At 38.1% G+C, this 17,104-nt stretch overlaps 1 protein-coding gene across 7 annotated transcripts in view; it reads left to right on the top strand.

Annotated features, from left to right (window-relative positions):
- PACSIN2 (protein kinase C and casein kinase substrate in neurons 2) overlaps positions 1-17,104 on the top strand; it is a 62,199-nt gene that overhangs the window by 21,466 nt on the left and 23,629 nt on the right. For 5 of the 7 annotated variants that reach the window (XM_085232408.1, XM_085232398.1, XM_085232355.1 and 2 more), the window contains 2 exons: positions 193-286; positions 9,998-10,107. In XM_085232408.1, the coding sequence (XP_085088534.1) occupies positions 10,048-10,107 (60 nt within the window). In that variant the 5' untranslated portion in view covers positions 193-286; positions 9,998-10,047. Of the gene's footprint in view, positions 1-192; positions 287-7,328; positions 7,456-9,997; positions 10,108-17,104 lie in introns of those variants that run through there. The other 2 variants (XM_085232390.1, XM_085232381.1) reach the window with 2 other exon arrangements.

The following is a 17,104-nucleotide window of genomic DNA, read 5'->3' as shown; positions in this document are numbered from 1 at the left end:
TTGATGTCAGTGAAGGATACTATTCAAGGGTACTTTTTACTGTATCTTTCCTTGTTACCTGATGAATGTGCAGGTAGTATTCAGAATATGTCATTGTGGCATACCTCCAAAGTTTGCGTAAGAATTAAATCCAGATTAAAGCCAGTCCTGGAAGGTTTCATTATTTAACAATACTTTCTTTTCTGTTTTTAGGAACAGTCCATATAGAAATCAGTCTGAAAATCTGGAGAGAGAATTTGGGGAATGGTTGTGTCGTTCCAACGGCTACTGACTTGACTAATATACAGTAAGTGTGTGAATAAAGTATGTAGTATACCCATCTTAAAGAAATGAAAACATAACGCTTATAGTCTGGGGCTTTTCATGTTATTCAGTGACTACTTTCTTTTTGTATCAAGGTCACCTTTATTTCATCTCCAGATGTATTACTAATTTTGCCTTTCTTCTGCAGAGGAATCCTAATAGGAAATGTTGCTAATAATGCTTTCAGGAGGGAGTCTTAATCTGCCAAGAAGTGTTGTTGATTCAGGAAGCAACTTGGTGTTGTGTATCAAAGCTATCCTAAATTGAAGATAGTAATGTTTAGAGAAGAGTTAGAGAAAGGTGATGTGTTTTCATCCTCCAGAGGGATGACATAAAATAGCTGAAAAAATGATTAAAAAAATGATATCTACATCCTTTGAGAACTCGAGAGGATGTTTTTTTAAAAGGGATACTTCAGTGTTTTGTTAGCAGACTTGTTTTTGAGTTCTTAACTGCAGTAATGGTGCTCTTAGTGTTTTTTGTTTGTTATCAAATTAAAGAAACTAGAGATGCTTTACTTCAGCATTGTAGTTCCAAACTCAAATATTAACAAGATAAACTTTATCTTAAATCAATGCCTGAAGTTTTTGAAGTCACTGGTAATACATTCCATGTTATCGTCATTCTCTGATGCTTATACTTTTGATTAAATATGTGGCAACTGTATGTACACAATCATAATTCTTTTGTTGCTTTTCTGACGCTGCATATATGCTCCAATTTGCTCCGTATTATCAAGTCTGTAAAAGCTCACACGTTCTCCAGCAGTGCTTGTTTTAAAGGATGTCTAAAAATGTAAGAGAGATTTAGATTTTGCAGTACATTCTGAAGGACAGGAAATGTTTTCGGAAAGACTTCCAGATCTTGTAGGCAGTCTGTTTCTTTTCTAATTATGTTTCTTGCTCTGAGAGATCTGAGCTTTCTTTATTCAGAAACACATTTGAGGAAATCAGAGTACAATGCTCTGTGTTATTATGCTCCTTTTCCTTCATGAAGTAGCTGGGATTAGAGACTTGTTTACATTTCCTTTCGTAATATCAGGATGGCGTTCAAAAACGTTACGCGTTCCTTATCTGAAGACTATAAAATAGCATGGGTGAAACTTGTTGCGTTCAACCTTTTCATCATTTTAAATTTGTAAATTTGTAATTAAATTTAACAGTGCTTCTGTGTCAGAATTCTTGGGGAAATTTATTCTTTACTGTACATATATATTACATATCTCCTGCAACAGCTAGCCACTCGTGGAACTCTAATTGCAAAACTGGAGGCTTTGCTTAGTGGTAGATTGCTGAGGTTGAAAGACATGTTTTAATGGAAATATAGAAAACTGTGTGCACCTTTTTGTCACTGAATAATTGTCCTAAAATATCTAAATGTATTCAGATAGATTCATGAAGATTGAAATTGAAGATAGCCATTTGCACTCTTCTTGCTATGGATTGTAATTACTCTCATTTCTCTGTAATTAATCTCTTTTCCCTCCCTTACTTTAAAAGCAGAATAAAATTTCTATCAGAACAGTTTCATGAGCATCGTCTCCAAATTTAAGCACTTAATGTTGTTTAGTAGTGGCCATTTAAAAAAAAACAAAACAAAACCTTTTTTGATCAAATGCAATAGAAGCATGTTAAACATTGGCATTAGATATTTTAACACTAAAATGTAGTAGTGAAGTAATTTCTGTGCAGATTTATGCTTGGAATTCGAAGTAAGAACTTTCAGTGTTGATAAGCAGGAGATCACAAGGGCTGGTGTACAGTAGGAGAGTTTTAACAGTGCTGCCCAGTTTTGAGCAGAGCACTGCAAGTGCAGGCTCAGTTGGTGTGTGAAGAACTTGGAGACTTTTACTGTCTCTTTATTCTTGTTACTGCATCGCCTCTTACACATCCAATTAAGCAAAAATGTGTAGTCTGAAGATATTAAACTTATAAGTACATCCAAGTCTTCTAGAACTTCCTGGGTAGCTGCATATCGGCCTCATGCCTTCACTAACACAGGCATGCCATTTAAAGCTTGTATTTATTTCCTGTGGTCGGTGTCTGTTTCTTTTAAAATTCGAAACCTCTGTGAAGCCTCTGAACATGGTTAGTAACTATATGGCTAAAGCGAAAACCACACCATTAAATTATCCACCTGCACGGAGATGACAAAAATATAATTCTTCTTGGTCGCTGATTTTGCTGTGCAAGTCATCTCTTGGTTCTAAAAATGCAGACAGAGGTTATACAGACAGCACATAGAGCTCATAGCGATGGGTAAGTCTTGAATGTCTGAAAAAAAAAAGAAACCCAGCACAGATGACAGCAAGTGAAGGGAGAGGAAGATAGGGGCTGACAGCTGGTTCACAGACAAGTGCATTGCCCTGGTATTGCTTGTGCCTGCAGTAAGGACACACGGTTACAAGAGAGAATTCCCCAAGAGGCTTTAAGGGTTCAATTGCTTTGTCTTCAAATATAAAACCAGACAGAAACAATAGCTCATAACTTTGGCCTATCTTCTAAGAGTACTCAAGTGACATCATAATGTAAGTATCTGAAGCCTGATGCTGAGAATCTATTTGGCAAAGTTTGGGTCCTTGTCATGCACTACAAAGATGGACTTCTGTGTTCTGATATTCAAAGATTGTCGCATTTAATCAGTAATTTAAAATTTCACTTCCTTAATGAGATATTCAAGCTATTTTAAATGGGAATATAATAACTAAAGTAGTTGTTCTCATTCTTTATGTTATATGTTGTGAAATGTATACACTGTAAAATTTAGTTATGTAGTGTTGATGTGTCAGGTGACTTTAAACTGAGATACTCTTATCAGTATAGATGGATTTTTTTAATGTGTGGTAAGTATCAAGGTAATTCTGGCTGCTTTATTGATCTTCTGTTGTGTGCTGGAAATTGGTTGTTTGCCCTCTGCCTGCATGTAAAGGCAGTGAACTACTGCTGTTTTTAGTGGTTTTCTCTGTTGTGTGTTACAGATGTAACATTCTAGCGAATGTGGGTATCACTGAATACAGTTGTAGGAAGCTGTCTCAAATTCTTGACTCATAGGTTTGTTTTGATTTCTGCTGTTTTGTTTTTAGTTTTGTGTTTTGCTTAATTGGCATTTAATACCATTTAATGCTTCTGATCCTGGGCCAGGGCGTGGGGAGCAGGGCAGCCAGCAGCAGCTGCACACCTGTGAAAGCACCTTTCCTCTGCCTTCCTCCACTTCAGATGCAGCTGAGTGTCTCTTCTCCTCCCCTTCCTCCTCTTCCCTGTTCTCCCTTGGTGGGTGGCACCAGTATTGGGCCTGCCTTGCAGCTGCCCCCAAATTACCTGGCTTTCTCCAGTGTGCGGGCACACCGGCAGCCCCATCCACATCCTGCTTGTTAGGGCCAAAGCTGATGTGTAAGGAATCTCTCCTTCCTCTTTCTTAAAAAGTTATGAATGGCTAGGACAGGCTAGTAGTTTGTATGCTATCTCCTTCACAGAGGAGAAGGCATAATACAGATCATGTTAGTGTGCATTTCTTAGTTTCCTTGCCTCGGTGCTCAGGATACTGAGGTTACCACCAAATGGATTGCTGTCACCTTTCAAAAACTCATTTGTTATGCTGCTCTGACTGAATTCCATAGGAGGCAGTGATTTGGTTTCCCTTTACAACTCTTTTCTTGCATTTGTTGGTGTAGTTGAGTTTTTGGAGGGAACTAATGGATTTTCTTTGATCTCTGTGAAAGAGCATGCTATTCTCCCTTGTAGATTGCAAAATAAGAATTAAGACAAAGCTGTTGATTTGAGACTATGGCCTCAAAAGTCTGAGGCCTAACTTGTATTAGTAGGTAGTCATATCTTCTGATCACAATTAGGGTGAATTAGTAGTGAATAAACTTGGTTTGATGCCCCTGCATCTTGGGGCTAAAATTGCTAGATGTCATTTGAATGCATAAACCGAAGAAAATATTTTTTCCTCTGGTCCAATCCATGTGTGGACTTCCAGCTATGGAGTTTCAGCTGTGATTCTAACAGGTTTTGGTTTATAATTGTACAGTATTTCTAAAATATTGTGTTTTTCTGACCGTGTAAAGCCATCCAGAAATTGCAACCCCAAAGAAATCGGGAGCCCTCCTACAACAGATTGTTTGCACAGGATAGAAAAAGAAGGAATGTCTAAATTGCTTTATTTAACCCAGGAATACAAGATATATTTTTTTGTAATGCATGTTTGTGGTAGCTGGGCTTAACAGCAAAGGACAGTGGTTTGTACTTGAAGCACGGGACGTTTGTTTCTGTATACTGAAGACTTCAGTGAGTAATACAGAAAAATACCATAGCTGAAAGTGTTTGTTAGTAGCCGGTCTAAGCTGAATTGTATTCATACCCTTATTTGTATTTCACTCCCTAGTCACAGAATGTGGAATCCTGCTGAGTCAGATCCAGAGTGACAACTTCTGTTCCTCCAAACAGGAACTTAAAGGGAGATATGAACAGGTGTATTTCTTCTAGATGCTTTTAAACTGCCTTTGAGTTTGCTTCTGAAGAGTCCTTAAAGAAAACACAAGGATAGTATTAATGGCTGAAGAGACTATTTGATTTCCTAAAGATGGATTGATTTATTTTTTCCTCGCCATGAGGACTGCTAAACACTGGGATGAAGTGCACAGAAAAATCGTGCAGAAAGCCTGCAAAGATGGAGACAAGACCCAACTGTATAACGCTCTGAGTAATCTGGCCTGATCTCATAGCTCACTCTGCTAAATGATTCAGTCGTTCTCTAACTGAAGTTTTCTTGGTTGTGGACTAGTTTGTCATGCAGAGCCTCAAGATTAGAGACTGCCTTGCTTTAAAGCAGCCTGTCGTACTGTGAGAGAATAGTTGGAAGGATGATTGCTGTGTTGTGTGGGCACTGGGAACTTCTGTTGGCTCATCCTCTTCTGGAAACAGTTAAGTTCCAGAAGTGGGGCACAAAAGATCATGCCTTCTGCTTGTTATCTGGATTGTGCATTTTGGGAAATGTTGACCAGGTCTGTAGGACAAGGTTATGGTATTGCCTTTAGATTTTGAGTATGTGAAATAGTGTTTTATCTGTAGATGTCCTTCATGTTGGAATATCAGACTTCCAGCACCTAGTTTTCCTCTTTGTTGCATCCAGTAAACAACATTAAGACTCTATTTTTTTTTTTTCCTTTTTAGTGCTATCCTCTTAAAATACAGAAGTCTTCTAAAGGAGTTCAGAACATTACAATCTGACAATTTGACAAACAGTTCTACATGTTTCACAACAAGAGTTCATTAAAAACTTGTCTGTTCTGAAGGAAGGAGTGGGTTGAAGAATGCCTTTAAATTCTGTTTTTCCTTTTTTCTGTTGGAAAACGCTTGAAGAGAAGTTTTGGAATAGCCTGGATTATTTTGCCATCTTAAGTCTGCATTTGTTGCGCAGACTTTTTGCAAGTCGTGTGATGTGCTAATCTCTACCACCTGACACCACAAAAAGGGAGTAAAAAGGAAAATCAAGTGTTTTCCATGTGAGCAAAGCAAATGCTTTTTGAATTTTGTGAATCGCTTTCAAGGTAACAATATCAAAACTGACGTCTTGAGAGCAGAAGCAGCATATCTCATTCAGATGCTCGTGTGCAATTTCTGAAGGCCTGCTTGGCTACTTTTAGTTAATATTTTCTAAAAATCTCATTTGTTAAACCCTCAGGATATTTATAGCAAGTCTTTTCACATTAGAGGGCACTAGCAATAGAGGAAAAACATCAAGGTTTTTAGCAGATAGCTTTTCTAGAATGTTCCCTAAGGAGGAAGCTTTTTTATTAATAAATCTCATTTGTTTATTGCTCAGTTTCATAATGGCTTAAAAATCATTAAGTGAAGAAACTTGAGCTTTTCTTACCCCTGCCATTTGTCTAGTTATTACAGTATTTGCTGTTTAGTATCCAGTTACTCTTTTCAGTTGGAATTCATGGTTTGTTTTGAGCAACATGAGTTCTCTTAGCTCATGTGTGCTGACACTCTTCGTGGTGAACAACACCAGGGCAGTGTGCTGATAAGATCTTCTCTGTGCTGCTGGTAGTTTGTGTCTGCAGCAACACTTTGATAGATAAAACACTAAGATTTTATTCTGTAATGAAAATCCCAGAGATCTTTGGCACAGAGGAAGAAAATATCAAAGATTTAATACGATGATGTACCTGCTCAAGAAATTGCTAGTGTGGGCTCAGTAACGATGCATCGTGCATGGTGAGCTGGCTGACAAGTCAGCTTGGAGGTGGGCAGAAACTGCCAGAACACCATGCTACTGCCTGCTCAGCAAGAAGAAGGTAATGTAGGGCTCCTAGAGAAGGCCTGAAGCTGTGGAAGAAAAGAGCGAAGCTGGAGTGCCTGAAGCCAAGTTGTGGGAATGCAGGAACTGGGTGTGTGCACCTTGCTTTCTTACGGAGTTACTAGTTCTGCTACTTACAGCCTTGCTGACCAAAGAACTCCCAACTTTTTACATATGTTGCAGCTGATCATATGCAGGAGCCATCTCTTTTGTCTTATTGATCTAAATGTCCCAGATTTTATTCTGGCAGCCTTTGTTATTCTCAGGCTTACTTTTCATAGTTAAGCGTATGACCCTCACTATCAACGTGTAACTGACTTTCATTGTGAAGCCCTGCAAATTCATTTGAAGGATGGAAGGACCAAACCCTAACAAAAAAATGTGCTAAAGAACTGGCTGCTCTAATAATTCTATTGCATGAGAGCAGCATGACTCATTCAGTTTGATGTTGGTATTTCAGTATTCCGTTTATTTTTAAGTTGTGCTGTACAAATAGTGTTTTTTTGTGCCTGTTGTTGCTATGACTTCATAATATTTCCCTAAATACGCTTGCTCATACTTTCTCACAGCATAGTATTTGGCATAGGAAAACCTTAAATCCATCAGAATTTCCTGAGTGCTGATCATTTTCATGCTTTTATGGAAAAAAAAAGGATAGTTAATGTATTATGTACTTCTGGTTTAGGAGGAATAAAACTTTGAGGGAGAGGAAATTGCCACAACCTGCTCCCTCATTTAAGAAAATGTTCCTTTGTTTCAGCTTTTCCTATTTTTCAGTCTAGCTTTTCAGATAAAGCTTTCCAGTGCTAATATAGCCTAGGCCGTCTTAATAAGAGGAAAGGTAATAAGGTAAGCTGACACTGTTGTTACTTCAGAACAGTTTCACTGTTTTCTTTAAGAAGGAAAAAATAGTTCTTGTATGTTTTTGGGGTGGGCATAGAGGGTGTGTAGGGGGTGGCTGGCTGGCTTGATTTGTTGAAACTTGTCTTCGGGTTTATACTTTTGATATAATTATTTATTTTTCTGAGACACTGAGCTCAACAACCCTCAGCTTGATCTCTCCCGAACAGCAACAAACACTTTGGTTTAAAGACTGTGTTGTAACTGCTGTAGGAGATCGATGCAACCATTTCTGAGAACCTCACTCAGTCTGCATAGCATTCCTGGGCTGCATTTGCTTCATTCACTGTTGGTTTCAGAGTATTGTGTTTGTGCTCCTTAATGGGGAATATCAGAGAGACAAATAAACATCTGAGAAAATAGCTAGCAGTGTTTGGTCAAGCAAGTTGTCTTCAAACTCTGTGTCCTTTTGATCAGAAAAAGTATCAGGAATTACTGTTAAAGGTACCACTGCATAGCCTTGTATTTTCAGGAAAACTTTAAAATAACCAAACTCGGGGGGGGGGGGGGGGAGAGGAAAAAAAAAAAAGAACAGTTTAATGTCAAACTATTGTTTCAAGTTTGTCCAACTACTTGCAAGCTTATGGCACTCTTGCATCCTCTCTGTGCTGCTTATAGCTATCTGGGAAGGGCTGTCAGAAAACATCAACACTTACAAATATGTTCCTTGTTTTCCTTATTGTTAGAATAGTTAGGGCCGATGTTTACTTGAAAAGAATATGTTCTGATTACACATAGGCTGCTAAGAACTGTTTAAGCAGTGTTTTAGTGCGAGAAACAAGTAGATGCGGTGCTTAGGGACATGGTTTAGTGGTCATTGTGATGGGTTGATGACTGGACTTTGTGATCTTGGAGGTCTTTTCTAACCTTAAAGATTCCATGATTCTGCGTTCCATACTAGCACAGGTAGGAAAACTTTTCTCCAGGTAATTAATAATAACAGCAAATTGAAGATTGTTACTTCAGACTAACATTTGAAACTACTTTGTCTCCATATATATCTCATCACCCTTTCAAAGGTACAGAAAGACCTTATTACCTCTGTATTTTAACTGTAACAGTGACTAATTGTAAGGAATTATAAATGAGGATTTCTGGTTTGTGACCAAATGACTATATATGGAGAATTTTTTTTTTTAAATAGGACAACTGCTACCCCTTGTTTCCTTGACTTGCAGAACCCTTCCTGTATTTTTGAACATCTTTTTGAAATTAAATCTAATTGATATCCCAGGGTGGTTAAGTGATAGGACAAGGGGGAATGGTTTTAAACTGAGACAGGGGAGATTTAGATTAAATATTAGGAGGAAGTTTTTCACACAGAGGGTGCTCACGCAGTGGAACAGGTTGCCCAAGGAGGTTGTGGATGCCCCATCCCTGGAGGCATTTGAGGCCAGGCTGGATGTGGCTCTGGGCAGTCTGGTCTGCTGGTTGGTGACCCTGCACATAGCAGGGGGGTGGAAACTGGGTGATCATTGTGGTCCTTTTCAACCCAGGCCATCCTATGATTCTATGATGTCTCTTTGGCAGTTTTCAGTTCTCTATTCAGTATTAGAGTTAAGTTTTCTATGAATTTGAATGTGGAAGTAAAAGTAATTGTCACCTTCAAGTAGACCTTTTGCCATGAGATCTACAGCTTTTTACTTAGTACACTGGGAACAGTAGATACGTGTTGTACTGTCATTTCAAATCTGTTTTCTCCTTTAGAATCCAGAGGAGCATTCACAAAAAAAGAAATGACACAACTCTCAGTTAGCTAGCCTGGTAAGAGGTCTGGTCACAGGTGAATGTAGGTGAAATAACTCTCTGAATAACTTATGTTAAGCTTTTCAGGGAGGAGGCTGGCTTTGCCTCCTGCAAGTTGAATTCAGTAACTCTAGGGTCTTTCCTGTAGCTTTTAGCTTTATGTTGTTGAGAGGGGAAGCTGTTTGCTTTTGTGGGTGCCTTTAGCTTTCCAGTAGATTATTTGAATCTAAGATACCTATAGAAATGGCACTTCTCTGAGGAGGTTATTTTTAAATCCATAATTGTTCTTGGCCTTAAATGTTTCCAGTGGTTTTTATTACATAATGTAGTTTTCCAGTGAAAAAGAAATTGCAAGCAGTGAAGGTTACTGTATTGTTAGCAAAGGTCGACTGATCATCTCTTAAAGTACTTTGAATACTTAGCAAGTAGAAATCACACTGTTCAAAAGTCTTTAGCAGATTTCCTTTTTTTTCTTGAAGTAAAATTTAAAATGTAAGTTCAATTATATTTGATAGATGGATTGAACAGCTTCTGAATACCATAAAAACTTTTATGACAGAGCTGAGAACTTACAGGAAATTATTCTGTTTCAAAATGCACTTACATGCTGTGTGTGCTTGGCTTTTGTTTTTATTTTGTTCTTCATGATATACAAGAATTTAAGGATGGTACTTCATTTCTCTTCTAGTATCTGTTCTTCAATAATAGCGCTCCTTTTTTTTTTTTTTTTTTTATCTTCTTGCAGGTTTTGAAGTGTTGAAGCTCTGAATACTTGCAAACTCTCCATACATAGAAATGTCTGGCTCATACGATGATTCTGTTGGAGTAGAAGTTTCCAGTGATAGCTTCTGGGAGGTAACCTAAGCTTTTTACTCACAGTATTTTGATTTTGTACTTTTTCTCTTACTATAGAAAATCTGTTTTTTTGTACATGATAAACTGTGGAGAGAACTGCAATATAAGATGTCTCCGGTTACTGTGATCTGCAGAAATAGCCTTCAGGGTAAAAATGACTTTTTAGATTTTGGCCCAGTTCTGTCAAGGCTTTTTAAATGGCAGAGACTCGAGGAACATCCGTTCTGATGGGATGTGCAATTCAGAATCTAACCTTTGCAGATTTTAATTGCTGGGGAGGACGGGGGAGAGCTTTTAAAATTACCAGTGGAATTGAATGAACAATATTAAACTGAAAGTAACTGGTTAAACACTATTATAAGTGTACATAGCTTAAAATTTAAGCTAACATACAAATTTACTGCATTTGCTACTTGTGCCTAAGTGTAAGATTTTTTTGAGAGAACTTATGCTCTCTCAGTGTAAGAGCGTTCATGCAGAAAGGTAATATAAAGCACAATGCAAGATCACACTAACTTCTGCCAAAGTCTGGAGGAGACTTTCACATGTCACAATAACTTCATAAAAGTTTAAAGAGAGCAAACTTCATAAAGCAGAAAGCATGTTACTAAAGAAGTTAATTACAGGAAACAAGTGTTTGACACAGCCAGTACCACAGTGCTGGCTGTGGTCAGTATGCAGTCTAGATGAACTGTATTCAGTGGGGTAAATTTCTACCATGTGACTGGCAACTGGATATAGCTGCAGTAAATATGGAAGTGGCACAGGGAAAATATCTAAATTGTTCTGTTACCAGAGGTGATGATATTAGACATCTTGGTTTTGATTGTCTACCATTGTGTTTCCTTTTAAATGAAAGCACTTCTAGGCTTCCAACAAACTGTGTTGGTAATTGTGTTTTGATGCAGATTTCCTGTATCTAAAAGGTCTATCTAATGCTGAAGTTTTTGTTTGGGCTCTTTTTAATAGGCAGCTAACACTTATTGGGAAATTTATTTACTATTATGTGAACAATGACTATTTATTCTATTTATCAAGAATTATTTTAAACATATTGGATTGTCAGTTTTATGAATTCTTTTTTTTGTAGGGGCGCTCTGTAGTATGATTGCAGAGAGAATGTGGGATCTCCATACTCTAGAGGTCTCCTTGGAGCTTTCTCCTCTCTGTGCTGAAGAGCTCCAGCTCTCTCAGCCTGTCCCTGTAGGGGAGGTGCTCCAGCCTTCTGATTATTGTTGTGGCACTCTGAAGCCATTCTCCAGCCAACCTGTATCTGTGCTTCGGATTGCCTTAACCCAGGTGCAGGACTTTGTACTTGGCCTGCTGAACTTCGTGAGGTTTGCATGGCCCACCTCTCAAAACTATCCAGGCCCCTTTGGATGGCATCCCTTCCCTTTAGCATGTCAACTGCACCACTCAGCTTGGTGTCGTCTGCAGACTTGATGAGGGTGCACCTGATCCCACTGCTCATGTCACCTACGAAGATATTAAATCACGCCAGTTCCAGCACCAGTCCCTGAGGAATGCCATTAATCACCAATCTCCATTTGGATGTTGAGCCACTGACCATAACTTTATTGAATGTGACCATCCAGCCAATTCCTTATCCAGCAAGTCATTATAATTGTATGTAGCATCATGTGACAGTGATGATTTTTAATCCTGGCCCTGAACAAGCGCAGAGTGCCTAATGTGCTGTCTGCTGCAGTGTAGCTTTGATACAGAATATTTTGAGCAATTTCTTTCATCTGGGAATAGTTTTCTTGTGACCTGCACACTGTACTTTTGTGCGTTTCAGTGTGAGTCATTGCAGTTGAACATACATGCTTCTTACTAGCCTGGACTGTAGTTTGATTTATTTGTAGTTCTGAATATTTTCATTAAATGAACAATTAAGATATCCTGCAGATACTTAAGCCAAATTATGTCATGACATAAGGTACCTTTTGACTCTAAGCCTTGCCTTTCTACAGGACAGCCTGAAAAAACAATAAGGTAAGAATTACTCCAGAGCTCAAGAGTTAATAAGGGGGAGGTGTGCCAGGCTTCCACTATCAGTAGAACATTAACTTGAAGCGAAGGACATCTTGTACCAAGACGTCAACTTAAGAGTAACTCTTCAGTATTAACAATGACATGTAGACACTAATAGCAGGCCTGTCAAACTTAATTACCAAGCAGTGGTTTGCTGGCTTTGGAGCCATCTTTGCAACCAAAGTTTGTCTGAATTTTAGATTAAAATTTGTCATTTTTCATTATCTTCTGAGTCATTTATTTTGTTTCTGAAAATTGCAACTTTGAGCTCCAACCTTTGTCTTTCTCGAATTGGATAAATAAACTGCAATGATCAATGTTTTTCATCTTAATTAGAAAAGATGCAGCATCTCTGGAATCGTGGCCTCAGTATTTTATGCTTCACAATAAGAATTTCAGCATTCCTAATCAGTTTGTAAGTAGCAGTGTTACTGCAGACTTGTCATTTGCACCCCTTCTATTTCATCAGAAGTTTTTAAGGTGTGACATGTTCATTTTTGCTATTTGTTTTTAAAGACAGCGTACAGTTTATTGAAAGCCACATTGTTGTGTTTCACTGCCACAACTGAATGCAGTGAATGTATTTAAACCTGGCTGTGGCACAGAAGAGGCAGACATGGGAAGCTTTTGAATTTGTTGCCTCATACTCCAAAATAGCTCAAATTTATTTACCTTTGGAGCGTGCTGCGAAGCACATCTTTTCCTTGAAAGACACTTAGGAAAGAGTGAGGTGGCTGGCGGTGGAATGTACCCTAAGAACTTCCTGTGAGGGCCATGGTTTTGCTCACTGCATATCTTTGAAACTGAACCGCTTTTACTTTTCAAATGTTGTCATTCTATTGAGCTGATAAAATTGTGTTTATTGAAGCGTTTATAAGCTAGTTAAGTTTTTGCAGTTCAGACCTTCGTGAAATGTCATCTGAATGTAACTGTTCAGCTTTTTCTTTTGGATTGCAAGAACAGATGATTAGGTTTTCAGAAATACATTTCCATACCGTAAGTTGGAAATAGAAGCTTTCACAGGTAAATTGAGGAAAGTTTTTCATTGTTTAGTTAAACTTCTAATACTGGCTTGCATTTTTGTCTCCTAGTGGATGAAGAAATCCATTCCAGGAGACTGCATCTCCACCTCCCCCCCCAAATTCTTCCAGATGTTCAGCAAATAAAAATATTTTAGGAGATGGAAAAATTGATGCATGTTTTCATCTACACTTGGTTAGAGAGCAAGGAATTGCAAAGTATTAAGGAAGGACATTCTGAGAGATAAGAGATAACTGCTACAGGAGGGTTTCATCAAATTTCAGTTGTATTAATGCCCTGCATTACTTAAGAAATGGAAACCTCTTTTTCATTCTGACAGGTTTCAGCGTACCTTGATAGATTTGGCTGAACTCAGGCTGTTTACTGGGTGCAGAACTCAGGGAGTGCACTGGGTGCACAGAGGAATCTTGTTGATATATTCCGAGAAGAAATTCCTTCATTGGTGTTACTTAGCTGACGGGGTAGCGTGTTCTGGAAGCTACTGATTATGGCCTGGAGCAGGATGGCAGCAACACTTCCAAGGGAAAGTGGGAAATTTGGTGCCCAGTGTTCACCTGGAAACCTTCTGGATTTTTTCCATCTGCTGTATTGAACAACAAAAAAAACCCTGTCTTGTTCCAATATTCTGTGAAATTATTTTAAAATACAAGAAACAGACAACCCTATTGCCCTTCAATACAGTGGTAGTATTGAATTCCACATGAAATAATTTGGTATATTAAAACTGGCCTTCTGTTAATTATTATGATGCATTTGTTAGTAAGTCCCAGCGTTATCTTGCTAATCACTGCTGTGGTCATATTAAAAATGCCTTGAGCAAGCTGAGGCAAATGCTATTGTTCACTTAACCTGTGAAGGTAAGAAAGATGATGATTAGGCGTTGGTAGAGATCAAAGTAAAAGTATATGCATATTTTGCAAGGTAAGGCATCGAAAGGAACAGCTACAGCCTGTAGAAATGCTTATTTTTAATGATCCACAGGTTATTCATTGACGGTGCCACCTGTACCCTAGATATGAGTCCTTATTCTCCCTTATTCTCTGCTTGTGTCATCTGTACGGGGACTTCCACATGTATTGCGGAGTTGTTCATTAGTACTGTAAGAATACCTACTAATGCAAGCAAAAATAGATGTTCTGATCTGCTGCTAAACAGTGACTGGCATTAGGTCTAGAAACTCAGGCCCGTGACTTACTCTTTTCAGGCCCAGAACTTGATATGCATTTTGAGGTGCTAGGCACGTTGCATTCTGAAGAGAGAGAACCACTAGCAAGGAAACATTTTCCATTGATTCAGAAAGGAGAATTTGGTCCTCTTTGTACTGTGGTTGGATCAAATCAGGCCACAGCATGCGTTTTTGTTAAGCCACTCCCCCACAAAAACACAGGAAGAAACAACAATGAAACAAAAATCAGCCCCAAACACTCTGGATAGCAGAGACAACCAATCTGGGACATGCCTCTGACAAACTGCATTATAAATTCTGTGCGGCAGTGGTCATGGGCCTGCCAGTTTGGGTACTGATCATGTCTGTGCTTTGTGGCTGCTGCTGTCAGCCAGCATCTAAGTGAGTTATCTTCTGAGGCTGTTGGATGAGTTTAAGAAGAATTTAACTCATTATTCAATGTTAAAAAAAAGTGTTTTGAAGTTGAGGGATTTCAATTCTTTGTTAGTGAGTGCTTCGTCTGTTGATGAAGCCAGTTGTTCTATTTTGCTCTTCCATTTTAGAAATATTTGGGCTCTACAACAGTAGATAGCTGTTATATCTCCTGCGTGCATTTTTTTCTTCTAACTTTGAGCAGTGTAATGCTTTCCATTTATATTGCCAGGTATTTGCTTATTGGTGTGTTTGGCTTTGGCTTTAGCTTTTGTGAGCCTAAGAGCTTCCTCGGGATTTTTCTTGAATCCAGAGGCTAGGCTTATGTTGGCAAATTTACCAATATAAAACTTAAATACAGAGATAGTGTGGGAGATGGTTGTGCTATGTATGTATTAATCTATGGACTAAAATAGTTTGCTTATGTTCAAAATCCACTTTCGATCGACACAGATATTCAAGATACACATGGAAATATAGAACAAGGTTTCAAACCGGGCCTTGAATATTCTTTTTTTTTTTTTTTTTTTTTTTGCATGTTTATTCTGAGGGAGAACATGTGCTGTTGAGTATTATAAAAGTTAATGTTTGGAAACTTATGGTTTGTAGATAGAAAGAAGGTGTATTTATGGTTGAATTGAACGTTGGAAGTAGTTTGTTCTCATGCTGGCATGTGTGGGTTTGACTAAGCCTTCAAAGCTCATTACTGTGCGTTTCCTGCCTGTGAGTGTTTGCCAGTTGAAAACAACAGCAAAGCACGTTGTGTGCTATGGTGACTTGAGAGATACGGAAATTTATTTTCTTTCAAATGGTTCCAGTTCGTAATGGCTGACTAGTTATGGATAAACTAGGCAAGCTCGGAAAAAGAGTTAATGTCAGATCTTATTTCAGGCATTTGAAGCTCTCTATTAGTGGTTATAGTAATTATAATATGCAGGAATTAATTGACTGGAGTTTAGCAATAGCTGAGTGTTTGCCATGTTCTGAGCTGCTGACAAATTAAAATATCCTTATTTTTCAGTCAGGGTACCAGAAAAACCTGTTAAGTGGTTTTTAACTCGTTATGTGTTTTATCCTTGTCTATGAATATGCTTAATAAAAAAACAAAACAACAAACTGAATGTAAAGTTGAGATGAAGATGTGTAAGTAATGTGATGCAAAGAGAGCGTCACAAATGCTGTGAAATTATAAAATATTGAGCCCGTAATCTTTGATATATTCCCACATCAGTGATGGTGGTTGGTTGCAGTATACCTGGGTGGTAAAGGAGGAAAAAGGAGTGTACTGCTAAGCTGTGCAATACTGAATACCAGATCATGTGTGCTTGTCGTTCTCTGGCTATTGTGAATTCTCTAAGTCTTAGCTTAGGAGAGATTTGACGTGACTCAATGCTGTGCTCATATATGAGAAGAAATATTGTATTGAGAAGGGGGGATATTTTCTCTCGTAAGCAGAAAAAACATGCAAAGGCATTTCACAAGAGATGAAATGGGGCAAAATGGGATCACCTGAAATGTATTAATAGCAAAGCTCAGTACTATTTCAGAAGACACAGGGAAACTAATGGGTATCTGAATTTATGAAAGAAAGAAGCACTTTGTGATGTTAGAAGTCTTTTCCAACCTTAAAGATTCTCTGATTTTGTGTTCCCCCTTGGTTCCATATTAGCACAGGCAGGAAAGCTTCTCTTAATTAATAGTAACAGCAATTTGAAGATGGTTACACTAATGTATAAAACTACTTTGTCTCCATATAACTCATCATCTTCTCATAGGTACAGTTAAAACTGAGAATCAGTGTTTTCAGAGAATTTACCAATTTAATCAAGAACTTAACCGTTACAGCAGTATTTCAAGAAACAAATGTTTAGAAGATCATTTCTTCTTAAAGTGTTTCTAGCAACTAAGGCTGAAGGCAGCTGAGCTTGTTGCATTAATGTGAAATTGAAAGCAGGATACAGGTTTTAAATATCTTGTGGTAAAAGATTTCACTGTCCTTGAAACTGTAAGAAAGCTTGTAGTCCTACAGTTTACCTTCCTGAAGGAAATGCTTCATTTGCAGGACAAGGACAAGTTAAACAGGAAAGAACCCAACAAAGATCAGAAAGTTACTCTAACTGGTGAAATCCTGTGCTCACGTACTGAGCAGTGCTAATGCAGAAATCTGAGAATGGCAAGGCATTATGTAAATTTAGCTCTGATCAAACAAAGAAAAAGGATTTTTTTTTTTTTCTGGTCAGCTGCTACAAATAATATTTGTTGTCTTTGTTTTTTCACAAAAATTTGTTATTGCAGTCTCCATAGCTCAAAATGCAATTTTCAAAC

The sequence above is a fragment of the Meleagris gallopavo genome, chromosome 1 (assembly GCF_905368555.1).
Source record: "Meleagris gallopavo chromosome 1, MGAL_WU_HG_1.1, whole genome shotgun sequence".
NCBI classification, from domain to species: Eukaryota; Metazoa; Chordata; class Aves; order Galliformes; family Phasianidae; genus Meleagris; species Meleagris gallopavo.
The sequence above is the reverse complement of the archived record's forward strand: the minus strand, read 5'-3'. Positions and strand labels throughout refer to the sequence as shown.